Genomic DNA, 18,531 nt, shown 5'->3' on the forward strand with positions numbered 1-18,531 from the left:
TAGTAACCACTTTCGTTTAGGCTTTTCTAAAAGATAGTATCTGTTATATAGTCGTAGGTAAATAGTGTCTCCTACTTCGAACTCAGTAGATATATACTTATCGTTATAATATATCTTCGTAATAGCGCCTATATAATCGATCTATTCCATTGCTTCCTTCTAATATTACTATCTAAGGATATTAATAGCTTTAGCAAAGGCAATAGTACCCTTTTTATAGTAGAGTATATCTAGGATAGAGTATAGTTTAAAGCTATATACCAACTTATTCAACGATCTTCTAATAGTAACTACAAGTATATTATTAAGGTTATACTATAATATAGGGAGAAGTAGAGGCTATAACGTTCTTGGTTTTTCTATAGCTTCTATATAAATAGCAATTTCTACTATCTAGTTCATCCTTTCTAACTAACTATCTATCTAGGGATAATAGGCTATTGAGAAAAGGAGGCTAACGCCTAGGATATAAAAGATTTCCTTCTATAGGTCAGAGGTAAACTTAGTATCTTAGTCACTAATGATTTATACTAGGAGTCCCTAATCTATATACGTTAATACTCTAAGGATTATAACTACCTATTCCTCTATTGACATTTTATTGTTTCTAGCTATAAGAAGCTTCTTTTTACTAAATTTATAGGTAATAGTATATATAGCATTGAGAATTAGATACTTCTTTATTGACTATAGTGTCCCTTTGGAGGGTATAGTAGATAAATCGATAATAAAATCTATAGTAATAGTATAGAAAGGCTATAGCAGTGTCTAAATTAGCTAAAGGTCTCTAAGCTTCGGTTCTCTTAAGGTCTAGTTCTCTCTATATATAGGGCAATACTAAATATACTTATATACTATCTAGCGCTTTTAGTTAAACGTAAATACTAAGAGGTTCGCTATTATATTGTCTATACTAAAGTAGTAAATGTTGTTATATATAATAGTAAAAATGTCTTTGATATAGCTACTAGGGATATAAAGCTTCCTTGCTCCTTTGTAGTCGACGTAGTAGAAGAGACTATCCTTTAATTTATAGAGTCTAAGCTATAGCTTTTAGTACTACTTTCTTTATAGCTCTCCCTCTTACTCTTTATATTCTCTCTACTTAGCGATCTTCTTAGTTTGTTCTTCTATATTATAAAGACTCCTAATAATCTTGTTGTACTAATAGTCGTTGAGGTAAGCTATAGTCAACTTAGCTTTAAACTCGTTATTAATAACTAGTTTAAAGGTACTAATGTCTATAGTATAGTATTCCTTAGTATCGATCTAGGTAGTAGACTAAATATCCTTTAATTCATTAGTAGCGTCTTAGGCTTCGTTAAAGGTATCTTCTTCGAAGGTCGATAAACGTAATAAGGCGTTTAGTACAACGTTAAGCTTTCCTAGTATATAGAAGATGTTGAGGTCGAACTAGGATAGCTAGTTTATAACGTTGATGAGCTTTAGGTTAGCCTTTATAAGGTCTATAGTCGTAAGAGATATATACTTTACAATGCCTCTAGTTGCTATATAGTCTATTAAGATATTTATAGGGTATTGGTTTGACTATACTATTTTCTAGAGCTTTTTAACTATCTATACGATAGTAGCGACTTCTACTTCGGTACTCTTATACTTCCTTTCTACGTTGGAAGTTAGGTAGGACAAGAATATAATAGGCTAGATCTCGCTATTTAGAATATCTTAGCTAAGGATACTAGTGCCGTCTTATTTACTATAAAGTTGAAAGACGATTGCTCTATATCCTTTGCTACTTATATCAAGTTTAATAAATAGCGGTTTATTAAAGCGGTAATAATATAGGAAGTACTATTTATATAGGTATTCCTATAGCAACTTAAAGGACTCTAGTTCTACTAGTATAGGCTCGAATTTAGCGTTCGAAGTAAATACTTTCCTAGTATTCTTCGACTTAGCAACGGGAAGGTCTCTATTTACTCTCCTTTAGGCAAGGAGCTTAGTTTTACAGTCCTATAAAGGCTACGCTTTCACTATATACTATAGGATACCTTTATATAGCTATTCGGCTATACTAAGGTACTATTCTAAGGTCTTAAGGGTATTAGGGAACTTAAGTTTCTTAAATATAGCGATCCTATTGTCCGTCTTAGCTACTCCTTCGCCATTGACTATATAGCTAAGAAGTCTCACTGACGAGTAGGCTATAAAGGATTTTTCTATTAAAATATAAATATATACTTTGTTGAAAATATCGAGAACCGTCTTAATATATTTAAGGTGCTCCTCTATATTCTTACTAGCAATAATAATATCGTTGATATAGACGTATATAAAGTGCTTATACTTATAGAATAAATGGTCTATAAAGCGCTATATAAAAGCTAATAAATTTTTAAATCCTATTAGTACAATGTTTAAGCGTTTTAAACCTCTAGGACTAATAACTACTATATAGTTATAATATTCTTCTACAACTAGAAGCTAGAAGAAGAATCTAGAGGCGTCGAATACTATAAAGATTATATTGCCTATTATTATATTTATAATGTCATCTTAGTTGGGCAATAGGTATATATCTAGTACCACCAACGTATTTAGAGGCTAGAGATCTACTATAGCTCTGCCTTTCGTTTTCCTAACAACTATATAGTAGACTATAAAGACTAGGTAAGCAATAGGGGTTAGCTAGTCTATAAAGTCTATCTTTCCTTATATATATAGTTTATTATATTCTTCGTCGACGATCACTTAATCCTTAGCGCTTAGTAGGTAAACCTAAACGAGCTTAAGCTAATTCTACTATCTATCGATAAGTGGAATTCTTATCTTCTAATCCTTTAGTATAGAGATAATACTATAGTTATAGAAGACGTTATACTTGTCTAGCAGTGCCTTTATCTCTTCTATATACCGTTTGTCTTTGCTATAGACGTTTACCCCTACTACTGACTTAATATATAGGATGTCGTCTAGTTTCTCGATACTATAGGATAGTATATAGAACTCCTACTTAGTAGGTGGCTTATACTTATCCTCTATTAATATCTTTGTTATCGGTTCTTTACTACTAGGCTTCTATTATATAGTTGTCATTATCTATATATATTTGTCGTCTACAATATTATCCTAGGTCTACTATATAAGGTTCTATACTATCGCCTAGATATCCTCCTCTAGGCTATACTAAAGAAGGTGTTTAATACACTGTTCTTCGACAATAGTGATTAGGCGAGCGATGTTGTTCTTTACAATAGCCTAATATATACTTTTCGTATCTATAACGGCGTCCAGTATACCCTCGACGTATAAAGCGAAGTAGAGCTTACATTTCTAGCTACCTAGATTGTCGTTATCGGTATCTATATACTCGAATGTAGTCTCAATTAGGTGTTCTATTATAGGTACGACCGTTATAGTATTTATAGCTTTCACCTTTTAAATTCTTCTTTTCCGTTCTATATATACCCTTACCTTTATATTATAGATAGACCGAAAGTAATAGGTAGATATATTAAAGTTAATCTTTACTCTATTGTAGAGTATAAAGTTAGTTCTAATCAACAGTTTCGCTTTTAAACCTTCAATGACGTCGGCTATTATAGTAAAGTGACTGTCTACGTTGGTATTGTAGACGATTCCTCAGATATAGAAGTCAAACTTGATTTGCTTCTTAACTTCGATATAGGCTCTAACACCTTTGACAAAGTATAGCTTTACGTTAATCCAATATAGGTTCTTAGCCTATTTAAAGATAAACTCCTTATTAATAAGGTTAGTATTGCTACCTATATCGAAGTAAACCTCAGTACCTAGCTTACCTAGGTTTATACTAATATTGATTATAAGGTATATAGCTTATTTGTCTAATGCTTTTAGTAGCAATATATATAGCTATATTTCTATAATTTGTCCTTTAGTTAATATAAAGTTTATATCTTTATTATTAAGCTTATCTTCGTTATTACTAAGGTCGCGTTAGTGGTTCGTTCAAGGTTATATAGGTTTATATTTATCTTCGTCGTCGTCGTTGGCTATATACTTGAAAAGCTTATAATATATCGTAAAGACTCTGCTATAGGCGGTACATTGCTAAATCTATAGGAGTTGTCGTAGTAGTTTGTTCTAGCTTAGTCTAGGCTAGCGAAAGGTATAATATAAATAGTAAAAACTATTAGCTTCCTCGTCTTTCGATTCCTCGTCCTTAGCTTTAGTATTATATTTGTCGATAAGAATATACCTAGTCTTCTCTAGCATTTTACAATAAAGGTTAACGTCTTCGTCGTCTTCTATCACTATAATCTTACTATAGTATAAGAAGGTACTATCTTCGAACTACTTTTTATATATATATATCCGAATCTATTAAAGTCGTCGAGGTCGAGGTGGTCTTCCCTAGTTACCGTTGTCGCCTCTTCTCTAGCCATTGAACGGTCTAAGTCCTCCTCTATAATCGTTAAATAGTTAATATCCTCTTCTATATCTAGTTGTACTATAGAAGTTTCAGTCACTAAATAGTTGTACTTAGTCACTATCTCTATATCAATTGTTTTTAAGTTACTAAGGTTTATCCCTATCTCTTCTCTAAGGATTATAATATCCTCTTTTACCTTTTTTTATCTAGAAGGCTCTACTATCCTCCTAGTCGTCTCTTTATCCTTCGTCGTTATACTCTATATTTACGTTGTTAGCAATAGGACTATAGCTAATAATATAGCCTTCGGCAACGTCCTAGCAAAGCTTGTCTCTAACGATATATACTTTGGTGTCGAGAATACTAAAGAACGTGCCTATCTTCGTAGTTGTATCTAGTTTAGGGTATAGCTAGCAAAGTTCTAGATAGAGGCAGTTGTATAGACGTATTAGACGTTGCTCCTCAATAGTGTCTCCCTAAATATATATATATTTAAAGTATTCTATAACGAATTTCTAGACTAGTTTATCTTTATAGTTGTCTTTCGTAGTATATTAGTTTTCGTTTAGCTATTTCTCTGCTTTATATCTTTTAATGCTAAACTCCTTTTTTAAATGTTTGGTCTATACTTTTATAAATATAGTCAGTGCTACCTTTTCTATAGTAGAGAGCTACTACTTATACTATTATAGCGCTAATCCTCGAAGTAAGGTCTATATCTCTATATATAGAGTCTCTTTTCTTACTAGGTAGTATCTAATAACCTAATCTACCTACTTAACCTAAAGGTTGATGTCTCTATAGTATAGTTGCTATTTGTTGTACTATAGGTCCTAAGGTTCCTTAGCCTCGTTCTCTATATCTAGCTAGAAGAGACCAATATCCTAAATCTTCTATTTCGACGTAGATATAGACAGTTGTAAAGATATAATACTTCTATCCTTAGTTTTAGGCTAATAGTCTTCTACGTCTATAGCCTTGTTCGCCTTTTCGATTATAACGTTTAAGTTCTCTATTATTCTAGCTATCTAGGTAAAAAAGTCCTATATAGCGAAAGTAGCTTAGATGTCTATAGCTCTAGCTACTTGTCTAGAGGGTCTAGCTCCTTGTCTAGAGGGTCTAGCTACTTATCTATATAATAGGCTTAGTATCTCTTAAAATAGTAAAGAGACACTAGAATCGACTAAACTATCTATATATTCTATTCTAGGGTTCTAAATGACTATACTTAGTCTAGGAAGCCTAGATAAGTACTAGGATAGTTGGCTAGGCGTCTATAGCAGTAGCTAGGGAACCTAATCGAAAGCGCCGATTAGCTAAGCTATCGGAGATAATAGGTCTTCCTCTTTAGGTTATCGATTCTAAGGCAGTAGATCCTACAATCCTCTTTATAGTCCTTAGTAGCGTCTACCAAGATTATAGCTATTAATAGTATAGGTTTTGTATCCCTATTGAAGAATAGTTAGTATATCCTAGGTTTCTAGTTGCTCTTAGAAGGTTAAGCTTAGTAAAGTTATTAGCTAGTTCTTAGTCAAATTATATCTAGTTCTTACTAATATTTCTAGTAGTATAGCTAGTCTTAGTTGCTAATCGTCGGTCCCCTAAGGCTTCAAGGTCTCTAGCGGTCTCTAACTCTCTAGTACTAAAGTCTCTAGCGTTTCTTAAGTTGAGTCCTTAGTCTCTAAGGTAGTATCTTCGATCTTAGGGTCTAGGATAAGGTTCTTACTAACGGCTATTTGGACTTTATACCTAATAGTTATAAAGTAGGTGTAAGGAATATAATTATTAAATATTTAAAAGGAAAGATACTCTATAATATATAGTGTTTTAGTGTACTATTAGGTATAGACGTCTCTTTCTAATACCTCTTCGAATAATACTATAGCTTCTAGGTATTAGAGTTCTTAGAGATTAATAGTAGTTACCTATTAGACGTTATAGGTGACCTCGAAGTCTTTAATGAACTTAAGTGTCTACTATACGTCTTTATAGACGTTGGCGTTTATAAGGCTTAAATCTATCTAGCTTTTAACTTCTTATAAATACTTAGTACTAGAATAACAATGGCTAGGTTGTAAACCAGTTTGTTATAGATCGTATACTTCGAAGCTTACTCTCTTATAAAGGAGTATTATCTACCTTAGGCGTTACTCTATACAACTTACTAGGCGTAACTCGTAATGTCTCTCGATCCGAACTTAGCTCCCCTCGACGGGAAGCGAATAGGTTTAAATCGTTAATAGGCACCACTTATTATATGTAGATAGTGCTCGGTGACCATCTAGCGGTAAACGTATAAGGGTGAGAAAGATCAATGCCTCTTAGCCTCGTTAGCTAATAAGGCGGTACTCCTAAACACTAGTATATGTTATAAAAGTATATTGATATAGTCTACTGTTCTACAAAGGGGTTATAGGCGAGGTTCCCTTTTTTAAGGGAACGCTCGTCACCCTTGACCACGGTACGGTCATAGGTGCCCTTGCTACAGTTGCGTATAACAATTATAATGTTTAAGTTCTCTATCATTCTAGCTATCTAGGTAAGAAAGTCCTATATAGCAAAAGCGGCCTAGATATCTATAGCTCTAGCTACTTGTCTAAAGGGTCTAGCTCCTTATTTAAAGGGTCTAGCTACTTAGCTATATAGTAGGCTTAGTATCTCTTAGAATAGTAAAGAGACATTAGAATCGATCGAACTGTCTATATATTCTGTTCTAGAGTTCTAGATAACTATACCTAGTCTAGGAAGCTTAGATAAGTACTAGGATAGTTGGCTAGGCGTCTATAGTAGTAGCTAGGGAACCTAGTCGAAGGCGCTAATTAGCTAAGCTATCGAAGATAATAGGTCTTCCTCTTTAGGTTATTAGTTCTAAGGTAGTAGATCCTATAATCCTTTTAGTAGTCTTTAGTAATATCTACTAAGATTATAGCTACTAACGGTATAGGTTTTATATCCTCGTTGAGAAATAGTTAACGTATCTTAGAGCTCTAGTTGCTCCTAGAAGGTTAAGCTTAATAGAGTTACTAGCTAGTTCTTAGTCGAATTATATCTAGTTCTTACTAATGTTTCTAGCAATATAGCTAGTCCTAGTTGCTAATCGCTAGTCCCCTAAGGCTTCAAGGTCTCTAAAGGTCCTCGACTCTTTAATACTAAGGTCTCTAGCGTTTCTTAGGTTAAGTCCTCAGTCTCTAAGGCGGCGTCTTCGATCCTAGGGTCTAGGATAAGGTTCTTGCTAATAGCTACTTAGACTTTATACCTAATAGATATAAGATAGATATATAGAATATAGTTGTTAAGTATCTAAGAGGGAGGATACTCTAAGATATATAGTTCTTAAGTATATCGTTATATATAATCGTCTCTTTCTAGTACTATTTTAAGAGATACTATAGCTTCTAGGTACTTAAGTTTCTATAAGCTAATACTAGTAATCTACTAAACGTTGTAGATGACTCTAAAGTCTTTAATAAACTTAAGTGTCTATTGTATATCCCTATAAACGTTTACGTTTATAAAGCTTAACTTCATCTAGTTTCTAACGCCTTAAAGGTGCCTAGGGTTAGGTTAACAATATTAGCAAAGTAAACTAGTTTATTATATAATACGTTTCCTAAAGCTTACTCCTTTAAAAAGGAGTATTATCTACCTTAGACGTTGCTCTATACAACTTACTAAGCGTAACTTATAATGTCTCCTAATCCGAACTTAGCTCCCCTCAATAAGAAGCGAATAGGTTTAAATCATTAGTAGGCACCACTTATTATACGCTAATAGCGCTTAGTGACCATCTAGCGGTAAACGTATAAAGGTGAGAAAGATCAATACCTCTTAGCCTCGTTAGCTAATAAGGCAGTACTCTTGAACACTAGTATATATTACAAAAGTATATTGATATAGTCTGTCTTCCTACGAAGGGGTTCTAGGTAAGGTTCCCTTTTTAAAGGAACGCTCGTCACCCCTGGCCGCGGTATAGTTATAGGTGCCCTTGCCACAGTTGTGTGTGACAGTCTATTAGTAGAGTTCTATAGGCTAGGGCAATACTTAATAACGAAGTTAAATTCTATAAGCTTATCGCTCTAGCGTAGCTGCTATATAGAAGGCTACTTCTTCGTTTTTATATACTTGAGGTTTAGGTAGTTAGTGAAGGCGATAACAGTAGTCTATAAGTATAGGAGGTAATGCCGCTAGGCCTAAAAGGCGTCGATAAGCGTAAGTAGCTCTCTATCACTAGTGCTATAGCACATTTCTTTAGGGCTAAGTTTATAGGAGTAGAACGCAATAGGGTGCCATTGGCCCTTGAACAGTTGGGAGAAGACTACGCCGATAGCGAACTTCGAAGTATTTGCCTCAATATAGGTTAGAAGGCTAGGATCGAAATAACGTAGGATAGGCACTTCCTAGAATCTATACTATAGCTTATAGAACGTATCGATTATATCCTAGGTTATCTCGAAGGTACGATTGCCTTAGAGTAGGTTAGTCAAAGGGGTATAGATCTTTAAGTAGTTGTAGATAAACCTATAGTAGAAGCTAGTAAACCTAAGGAACACCTAGATATTATAAGCGCTATAAAGTAGTAGCTACTATACAATGGCTTCAATATACGATAGTTCTATCTTAATGCCCTCTAAGGTGACAATGAACCTAAGGAATTCGACTTTATATATATAGAACTAGCACTTAGGGAGGTTGATATAGAGGTCGGCTTTTTATAACTATTCTAAAACTTTATATATATACCACTTGTACTTAGCTTCGTCGTTACTAAAGATCAGTATATTATCTAAATATACAATATAGGTAACGTCAATAAGGCTAGAGAGAGTATAGTTAATATAAGTCTAGAAGGTTGCAAGTACGTTAGCTAAGCCTATTAGCATTACAATAAACTCAAAGTAGCTATATCGTATACGAAAGGCGATCTTCTACTTATCGCCCTTATATAGCTGAATCCAATAGTATATATCCTTTAAATCGAGCTTAGTATAGATCTTCGTAGAAGATAGGCGATCAAAGATCTTATCAATCAGAGGAATAAGAGCATAGTTCTTATAGGTAATATAATTGAGCATATAATAGTCGACAACGAGGCGCAATTCGCCTCCCTTCTTTAGAACAAATAGAATAAGCGTGCCTATAGGACTAGTAAAAGGTCGGATCCACTGCTTCTCTAGAGCCTCTATAAGCCACTTGCGTAGGGTTTCCAATTCCTTTTCGCTAAAAGGGTAGATCGGCCCCTATAGCGTAGTCGTACTGTCTTCGAGATCGATACAGTGTTCGAACGTAATATAGCGAGGCAAGGGAGGTCGATCTATAGTAAAGAAGAGGTCTTAGTAGGCCTTATATACTTCTAGGAGCTTAGAAGTAGCAGGTTACAAGCTAATGGTAGACAAGTCTTCTTTAGCTAGGTCGTCTAGGTTGGCTAGGCTAAGTAGTTTAGCTAGGTCGGTGACTAATATAAGCATAGCAATAAGGAAAGCATTATTGCTCTAATCCTATTTAGGCTCAACTTATAAGCCAAAGTGGTACTTTAAATTTAAGTAAGTCTAAGTCTTCTTATAGTAGTTAAAGAATAGCTTAGCTATCTCTATCTAAATTTAGCCTAAGAGGATTATAAATAGCTCGATATCTACGACTATAAAGTGTAGTAAACAGGTCTAGGAGTATCTAAGGTAGTTAGTAATACGAATATATAGGGGGTACACACTATATATTAGAATAAGTATATTGCCAATAGCGATAAATCTAGAGCACTAAATAAACTTAGTCAACTACAAATATTTAGCTAGAAAGCTACAACTAATTATATTATAATCTAACCTAGTATCTAGCATTGCTATTATAGGCTTCTAATTTTTATCTAAGCGTATAAGGACAGTGCTCTCGATCTAAGACGACCTAGGCTCCCTAAGTTCCTAAGCGACGTTAGCGCTATAGTCACACCTAAGTAGAGTAAAGTTCAAGTTGTTCTAGTTGTTCGGATTTAATAGCTCTAAGCAACAAATAGCGGTATAGCCTATATACTTATAACGATAGTAGATAGCCTTAGAGTAGAATATAGAGATATAGCTAACTTCGTTGTAAGTATAGTAAACTAGGTACAACTTAGGTATAGTAGCAAGTACTATAGTAGCATCTAAGGCGGGTTGCTAGGGTATAGGCTATATAGGAGGGAGCTAGGTAGGCGTAGCTATAGATGGAACAGGCTAAGCAAGCGAGGTAGGAGATAGGGCAGGCTAGGTATAAAGGTGGTTTTTAGGGCAGTTGATATAGCGATAGCCCTCTTTACTATAGATAAAGCATTAAACAAAGCACTAGAAAGGCGTAGGCAGGACATTAATAGGGCGTGGCGGCTATAGAGCTATAAAGACGTTATTTAATAAGCGAGGGCGATAGCGAGAGGTGCTAGCAATATATTAACTATACTCGATATAGTAGGCGAAGCTTATAAGCTGCTAGAACGTAGTAGATAACTAGGAGGAGTAGTTGAGGATAAAGCTAATTTCTAGGCGGAACTTTAGTAAGAGGGTAACTATATAGGTAGGTTTATCCTACTTCGAAAGTATATTAGCGATTATACTAATAAACTGTTTAACGAACTCTAGGATAGTCTCGTCTTCGTATTATATAAGGCGTTTAAGCTCTATAGCTATACTAAAGGCGTATAAATTGGGATTAGATAGTTCATTTTAAAGGAATATAACAAACTTGCCTTAGGTAATAGCTAAAAGAGGGAAGTTGGGATTAGCCTTCTATTCTTAGATATACTTTACCTAAGTGTTCTTAGGTAGGCCTTAGAGGCAACTTGCTATATATACAATATAGTTACTACTATTAAGCGAATAGCCTATAAGCTAGAAGTTGGTACAATAGTTATATAAGAAGGCCTAAAGCAAAGAAGTATCTTTGCTACTATATATAGGGTAGTTTAAGCTAGTAGTACGCTAGAGGGGAGCTTCTACAACGCTAGGAAAGATTAGTAAAGACGTAATAAGAGCGTTAAACTTAGGATTAGCAATAGGCGAAGTAGTATCAATAGCGATAGGTATAGCTATAGGTATAGCTATAGGTATAGGTATAGGCGTAGTAGCTATAGGCGTAGCTTTAGGTATAGCAATAGGCGTAGAAGCAGGTATAGGAGCAGATATAAATATAGATATAGCAATAGATATAGCTAGTATAGTAGTATTAGTGGCCTAGGTAGCAAAAGGGTTAAAATTCAAAGAGGTAGCGCCCTTAGCAATATATATAAGCTAGGCATTCTAGCGTAGAAGCTATATATACTAAGCTCGTAGTTGGAGAATAGCTTGACGATAGTACTTAAAAGCGATCTTAGCGTTTAGACGGCGCTCTTCCTTAGTAAGATCATACTCCTAGGTAAAGAGTAGAGGGTCGATAGGCGCTATATAGGAGCTGTTTAGATCAATCTAGGCGTACTAAGAGCTCTCGCCTATAGTAGCGTTAGGTATAGATAGTATAGAGAGGGTATATAAAGAGGTTAGATCAGTAGAAAGTGCCTAAGATTATAAGGGTATAGGGCTCTACTTAAGTATAGTATAGGTATAGGTCTAGGCTATAGCTCGTCTCCGCTAGTTCAACTCCCTAGGGTAGGATAAGAGCGTTCAACTTATTAGGAGTAGAGGCTCCTAGAAGGAAAGGGGTATACATTGAAGTAACAGAGTATAAGCAAGGTATAAGTAGAGTATACGCTATAGAGTAGCTATAAATAGGGGGGGATATAGGTAGTTGCATTGAACGCTAGCTTCTCTTATTGCCTATAGGTTCTATCCTCCTTATCTCTCCTATCCTAGCCTTTGATTTTCCTCTATATCGGCTAGCCTCTATTCCTAAACTCGTAGATCTTTTCCTAGGCTATCCTATAGCGCCTATATAACTCTCTAAGTACGCTTAATCTACTTTGTTGCCGACCCAATGTCTCAGTTCCCTATACTTGCTTAGCCTGATGCCTTGTACTTCGCTTAGCTCTATACCCCTCCGATCGCTCCTCTAGGTGGCTCGTATAATCTAAGCTACTGACGTACGCCCTAGTGGCGTACACAGATGACCTACGTAGTGCCCTATAGTTGGCTAGGCTATGCCGGGTGCCGGATGTAGGGCGAGGCGGTCGGGCCAAGGGTTGTGCCAGGTGCCGAGGCGCGTTCTAAGGGCTATGCTAGGTGCTGGGGCGGGTCTCGCGGGTTAGGGTGGTTCCAGGGCATAACACCTAATTAGGCTATTAGTACAATGTCTAGAGATTTAACTAATCTAATGATTAGTTTATATATTGTACAACTCCTCTATAAAGCTAAAGAGAGTTAAATTTTATTTGATTAAGAGTTCTTTAGCAGTTAGAAGGACGACGAAGAGTATACTCTTTTAGATGATATTTACTATAGTATCGTATACTTATCGAAGAAGTTGGTCGACACTTTCTATATTGTAGACAAGGTATACCGCTATATCTACGGCATTACATTGAACAAGCGCTTTATAACCGACTAGCAACTAGCCTTTAAAGCTATAGTTGTCAAGTATATAGAACTTAACGTTTCCCTCTTTCTATAGCCTAAGCACCTAGATAATATATCTTTGTTGGTAGTAGGTCGCTCCTATCTATCCCTTAGATTAGTTGCTAGGAATATTGATAGCGATTTAGTACTAATGTAAGCTAGAAGTATAGGACTTAAAGAGGGCTTGCCACCTTCGTCCTAATGATATAGGCTATTTTGCCTAGATATAAGCAAAATACAATTTTACTAAGGAGTTAATCCTAATATTCGCTAATAAAATCGGCGATTATAAAAATACTTTAGACCTAATAGAGTAGGTTTACCTACTCTATAAGTTGCTAACCTAGTATTCTTTTATAGTTTAATTAGGGTTTTAAAGAAGGGGTCTAGCCGTTTTGTCTATATATAACTATATACTTTAGTTCATATATACTAGCCTTTAGCTACAACTGAACTAGCTTAATATCGCTATATTATATACTATTCAATGTACTTTAAGTGTCCTCCCTCTGTTTCCTTTTAATAGTGACTTTATATATTCGTTGAAACTAGTAGATTAACTACTATACGTTCGCTATATTATCTTTGTAGACCTACTAGTTATACTCTAATAGCTAACCTACCTACTTTATCTAAAAGAATGTTTCGCCTTCGATTTACTATTTAGCTTATACTTCTTCGACTTTCTATTCTTTATTATCCTCTAGGTCTAGCATTAGCATCTAGGTTTCTTTAACTACAGTTTATATATACTAAGGCTCTAACAAAGCTACTAGAAATATATTATATAGCTTTATATACTTATATAGTAGGGCCAACTAATACGCTAGCGATTCTACTTAGTCTAATACTTAGAATAGCCTAATAAACTAGGGCTTTAGCTTCTTACTAGTCTTAAGTTTCAGATTCTAAGTAGACAACTTAATTAGAGATCCCTTCTAGAACTCTATTGGCTTATATTTTTCGTTATAGTACCGTTTCTAATTCGCTATAACGTCGACCTAATGTTGTTCTAGCTATCGACGCAACTCCTTAAGCTTCTTAATCCGTTCTACTACATTAGAGTATAATACCTTTCTCTATCGAGTATCGTCCTTAATATAGTAGGAAATTATAGGGTTGTAACCTATAAATATTTGAAAAGGGGTAATGCTAATAGTTGCATTAACGGAATTGTTATAAGCGAATTTAGCTTTAAAGAGGAATATTGCCTAAGTAATAGGATTTAAAGAGACGAAATATTAGAGATATTAGATAAGGGTTTAGTTTATTTGTTCGATCTAGCTATTAGTTTAAAGATAAAATGCTATTAAAAGTCTATAGTTTATTTAGTTCAAATAGTAAAGGTCGCTCTAGAATTAGGAGGTAAAGATTAAGCTTCGATTATTAAAGTATCTATAAGGTACTTTGTACTTAAGCTCAATTTCTCAATAGAGAAGTTCTATTAACTCTTAGCTACAAATAGAGGTTGAGATAGAGAAGAATCGACTTATTTTCGTATACTAGTCGACTATAACTAGGATTATATCCTTTTCATTATCTAGTTGTTCTACTATAGAAAAACCTATAATAAAATATATAGTGATCTTACTCTAAAGTCATATTAGTATCGATAGCGATTAAAGGTTGCTATAAGGTCGATATCTTAATAGTTTCTAGTACTAATATACTAGGTAGGTGTTATAATATTTATTTACTTCTCTATCGATACCTAGCTAATAGTACTTCTATTATATTAACTTCTTAGTTCAGTTATAATCGAAGTGTCCTACTAAAGGATCATTATAGTGTCGCCTAAGGAGCTCTTACTTTATAGCCTCTTTAGTAAAGATATAAAGCTTAGCTTAATATAATAGCTCGTTATTAAGTCTTAACTTCTATTTAGAGGTAACGTTAGTTCTTCGCTATAGAGTCTACAAATAGTCTTTAATTCTTTACGTCACTAGATCTAAGTTTTATAACTCTAAGATTAACTCTCTTATTATTTTAGAAAGTACTAAGTTATATAGGGCTTCGCTTTATATATAAATAGCTACGACCTTTCTAAGTACAATTTGCTCCTAATTAAGCAATTCTTTGAGTTCGTCTATACTAAGAGGCTCTTAAATGCCCTACTTTATTAGCTAAGTAGTAACTATCTAACGTTTTATAGCTATTTCAGGGCTAATATATAGTTGGCTCTCTATACTATTAAATATCTAGTATCCTATACCTATCTATATAATAGATTAAATATATAGAAGCCTCTCTTCAACGAACATTTACTAGAGTCCAACTATCTTATTCTATAGAGTTAGCAACTATACTATATATTCTAAAGCCAACCCTTCTTTATAGTTAGGTCTCTTCGATAGCCTATTGGCTAGGTTTCACTTACCTACCTAGTATTTAATAATAAAATTATACCCTATAAGGTATATATACTACCTAGCTTAGCGTCTATTTAGGTGTATCTACTTTATAAAGCTCTATAGATTATTGTAGTTAGAGAGGACGATAACTAAAAAGTTACTCCCTTCAATGTAATAGCGCTAATGCTTAAAGGCCTTGATAATTACTATTATTTCCTTATTAGGTATTCTATAATTTTTAAGCAATCTAGAGAACTTAGTTGACTAAAAAGCTATAGGTCGTCTCGTCCTATTATCTTCTTCTTAAGATAGGACTACTCCTATAGCGAAGTCGAAGATATTAGTCTCGATAGTTACCTTCCTCTATAGGTTATAGTAGTATAATATTAACGTTTCTATAAAAGCTCGTTTAAATTGCTTAAAAGCTATTCGTTCTTCGCTAGTAAATTAGAGGGATCTTAGTTTCTTCTCCTTTTCTAGTCCTTTTAGGAGAGTAGTCAAAGGTAGTGCTAATTCCAAATAATAGGAGATGAACTACTAATAAAAATTATAAAACCTAAAGAAGATTTAAATATCCTAATAAATAGTAGGCTCTAGCTATTCCTAAATAGTTTGAACTTAGGTTGAATCTATAGTAATTCCTTTAGAAGTTACTAGGTATCTAAAGAACTCGACCTTACGTTAGTAAAACTAATATTTATTCAACTTATAGTATAACTATATAGCTTATAGCTTCTTAAGGACTTACTAAATATAGAAAGTATAAGTGTTATAGTCCTTTAAAAAGATTAGGACGTCATTAAGGAAAGCTATATAGAAATCGTCTACGAGTCGCCTTAATGTTTAATAGATATAACTTTAGAAGGTTACTAGGGCATTGGTTAACCTAAAGGGTATAATCAAATATTCGAATAGGCTATATTAGGTATAAAAGGCTATCTTTTATTCGTCCTCCTCTTTAATATAGATTCGGTAGTAGGCCTCTTTAATATTTAATTTACTAAAGTACTTAGTACTAATTATATAGTCTAAGATCTCTAAGATCAAGGGCAATAGGTAGCGGTTCTTTCTTATAATTTTATTAAGCCCTCGATAATCGATATAGAGTTGGAGGGTACTATCCTTCTTAGGTATAAACAAAACTAGACTCGTAGCTAGGCTCTAAGATTCTTAGATACGCTCTTTCGCTAAGTTTTTACAAAGGTATTCCTTAAAGATATCTAACTCCTTTTAAGCTAATAGGTAAATAGGCTCTATTAGTAGTATTATATCTAGTAATAGCTCGATAGTATAATCAGTCTTATAATATAGTAGTAGAATATTAGCCTTAATAGGGTCTAATACGTTAGCAAAGTCTTAGAGCTCCTTAGAGATTTCATCCTTACCTCGGAACAGTTTCGTCTACGTCTCTTTATCCTCCTCCTCCTTAGGGAACAAAGCTTATAGTACATCGGAGTATATAAATAGAGTATAAATATAAGGTTTTTAGTACAACGTTTTAGTAAACCGCTTTAGACGTTTAAAACGAACTTTAGTAGTCTTAAATATAAACTACTATTCTTTAGCTACTAGAAATAGTAAGATATATTCTTCTACTATTATAGGTATCTCTAGAATAATAGCTAACCCTCCTTTAATCAAAGGGCAGTCAATAGCTATATAAGAGACGTTAAGCCTCTATATTACACCTTTTCTATCTAATAGCTCTAAGGGTATAAAGAACACTCTATATAACTAGGACATCTAAGCGTCTACTATATAAGTCTATAGTAAAGAGGGCTTTATTATAGGAAGATAATACTGCTTTATAAACTTAAGGCTAACTATATTAATCTCAATATAAGTGTCTAAATCCACTATAATCTCCTAGAGTTTCTTAGTATATAAGATAATAGTAGCTTAGAAGCATTCTATAACTCAGTCCTTATATAGGAAAAGTACACTAGTAGTATTAGAGTCTACTACTAGGTACAAGCTTTTCCCTCCTTTTTACTATTTTCTTACAAATAACTAGGGCTCATTTTATACTTAGTTCTTAGAGCGTAACAAATACCTCTATAGCTTTAACGTTTTATACCTTTAACCTTACCTATACCTTTAGGCTTCTTAGGGTAGTCGTAGGAGAAGTGACCTATCTTACTATAAATTTAATAGATAAAGGAATTGTTACTCCTATCCTTCGCCTCTTTATCGTTATAGCTCTACTTTTCCTTTCCTATTATATTGTTAGAGCAAGGCCGACTATAACGATCCTAATACGTAGATTACCCTCGACCTCGCTATCTATAATCGGAGAGCTACCTAGATCCTTGATCGACTTTCGAAGGTCTCTAGCGAATATTACGCTATTTAACGTTCTAAATCTAGGTTACTAGCTAAACTATAGCCTTATAGGTCTTAGGTTTTTCAAAGAAATATTAGTCAATATATAACTAAATTTATAATAACAACTTAGAGTAGAACAAAAGAGCCTATTTTTTATTATCTTAGCACTTAGTCTAGGCCTCTAAAGAATCGAGATATTAATAAAAGTTCAAAGGGCTCTAGCCCTCTTATTACTTTGCTTAGTTGATAGCCTTAGTAATTTCCAACTAACTATTGGCAAGGTCCTTAATATATAAAATAGTCTAGTCCTTAAAGACTTTCTATATTGACTTTACTACTATTTGTTCTTCTTTTAGTAAATTATTATAATAGCTATACTAGTAGATATATAGCGTTTACTCTATTTTATCAATAGTGAAAAAGATCTAATTCTTTTCTATTTTAAAGTATTTAAAGTTACTCTCAAAGGCTTAATAAAGATCTTAAAGCCAAATCTAGTGTTTTCGAAAGGTAACGTTCTCTTCTAATAGTATAATATTCTTGACCTTAATAGCTTAGCGATCCTACCCTCCGTCCTCGCTATCGTCAATTAATTTAGTATTATTCCTCTTCTATTTATTAGACGGCTCGTCTATTCCTAACGACTAAAGCAATTCCTAGTCCTAGTCTTTAAGCTCCTTTAGAGCCTAAAGCTAAGTAATATAGGCCTATACCCTCTATAGTAAGTCCCCTATAAAGAGCGTCTCTCCCTATAGTAGAACATTAGAAGGTAAAGGAGATAGATAGCAAAAGCTAAGAAGAGACTTTATTTTAAAATTATAAAGTTGTACTAGATTTGTAGACAAATTAATAGTAACTAATAGCGATAAATAGGACAAAGATATAGGTATCTAAGTCGAAGTGCTATAAATAGATAGTATCTTAGCTAATAGAGGAAGAAGGATTAGAATTTATAACAAGAGTCTTCGAG

At 33.9% G+C, this 18,531-nt stretch overlaps 1 protein-coding gene across 1 annotated transcript; it reads right to left on the reverse strand.

The window, feature by feature from the left end:
• Window positions 1-2,043: 2,043 nt before the first annotated feature.
• THITE_2038189 (uncharacterized protein) lies at window positions 2,044-2,295 on the reverse strand (the record flags this gene model as incomplete). The annotated part of the gene is made up of 1 exon (XM_003649090.1): window positions 2,044-2,295. A coding segment is annotated over one exon (252 nt), but the record flags the coding sequence as incomplete, so codon positions are not given.
• Window positions 2,296-18,531: the final 16,236 nt, after the last annotated feature.

The sequence above is a fragment of the Thermothielavioides terrestris genome, chromosome 1, assembly GCF_000226115.1.
Source record: "Thermothielavioides terrestris NRRL 8126 chromosome 1, complete sequence".
Lineage (NCBI taxonomy): Eukaryota > Fungi > Ascomycota > Sordariomycetes > Sordariales > Chaetomiaceae > Thermothielavioides > Thermothielavioides terrestris.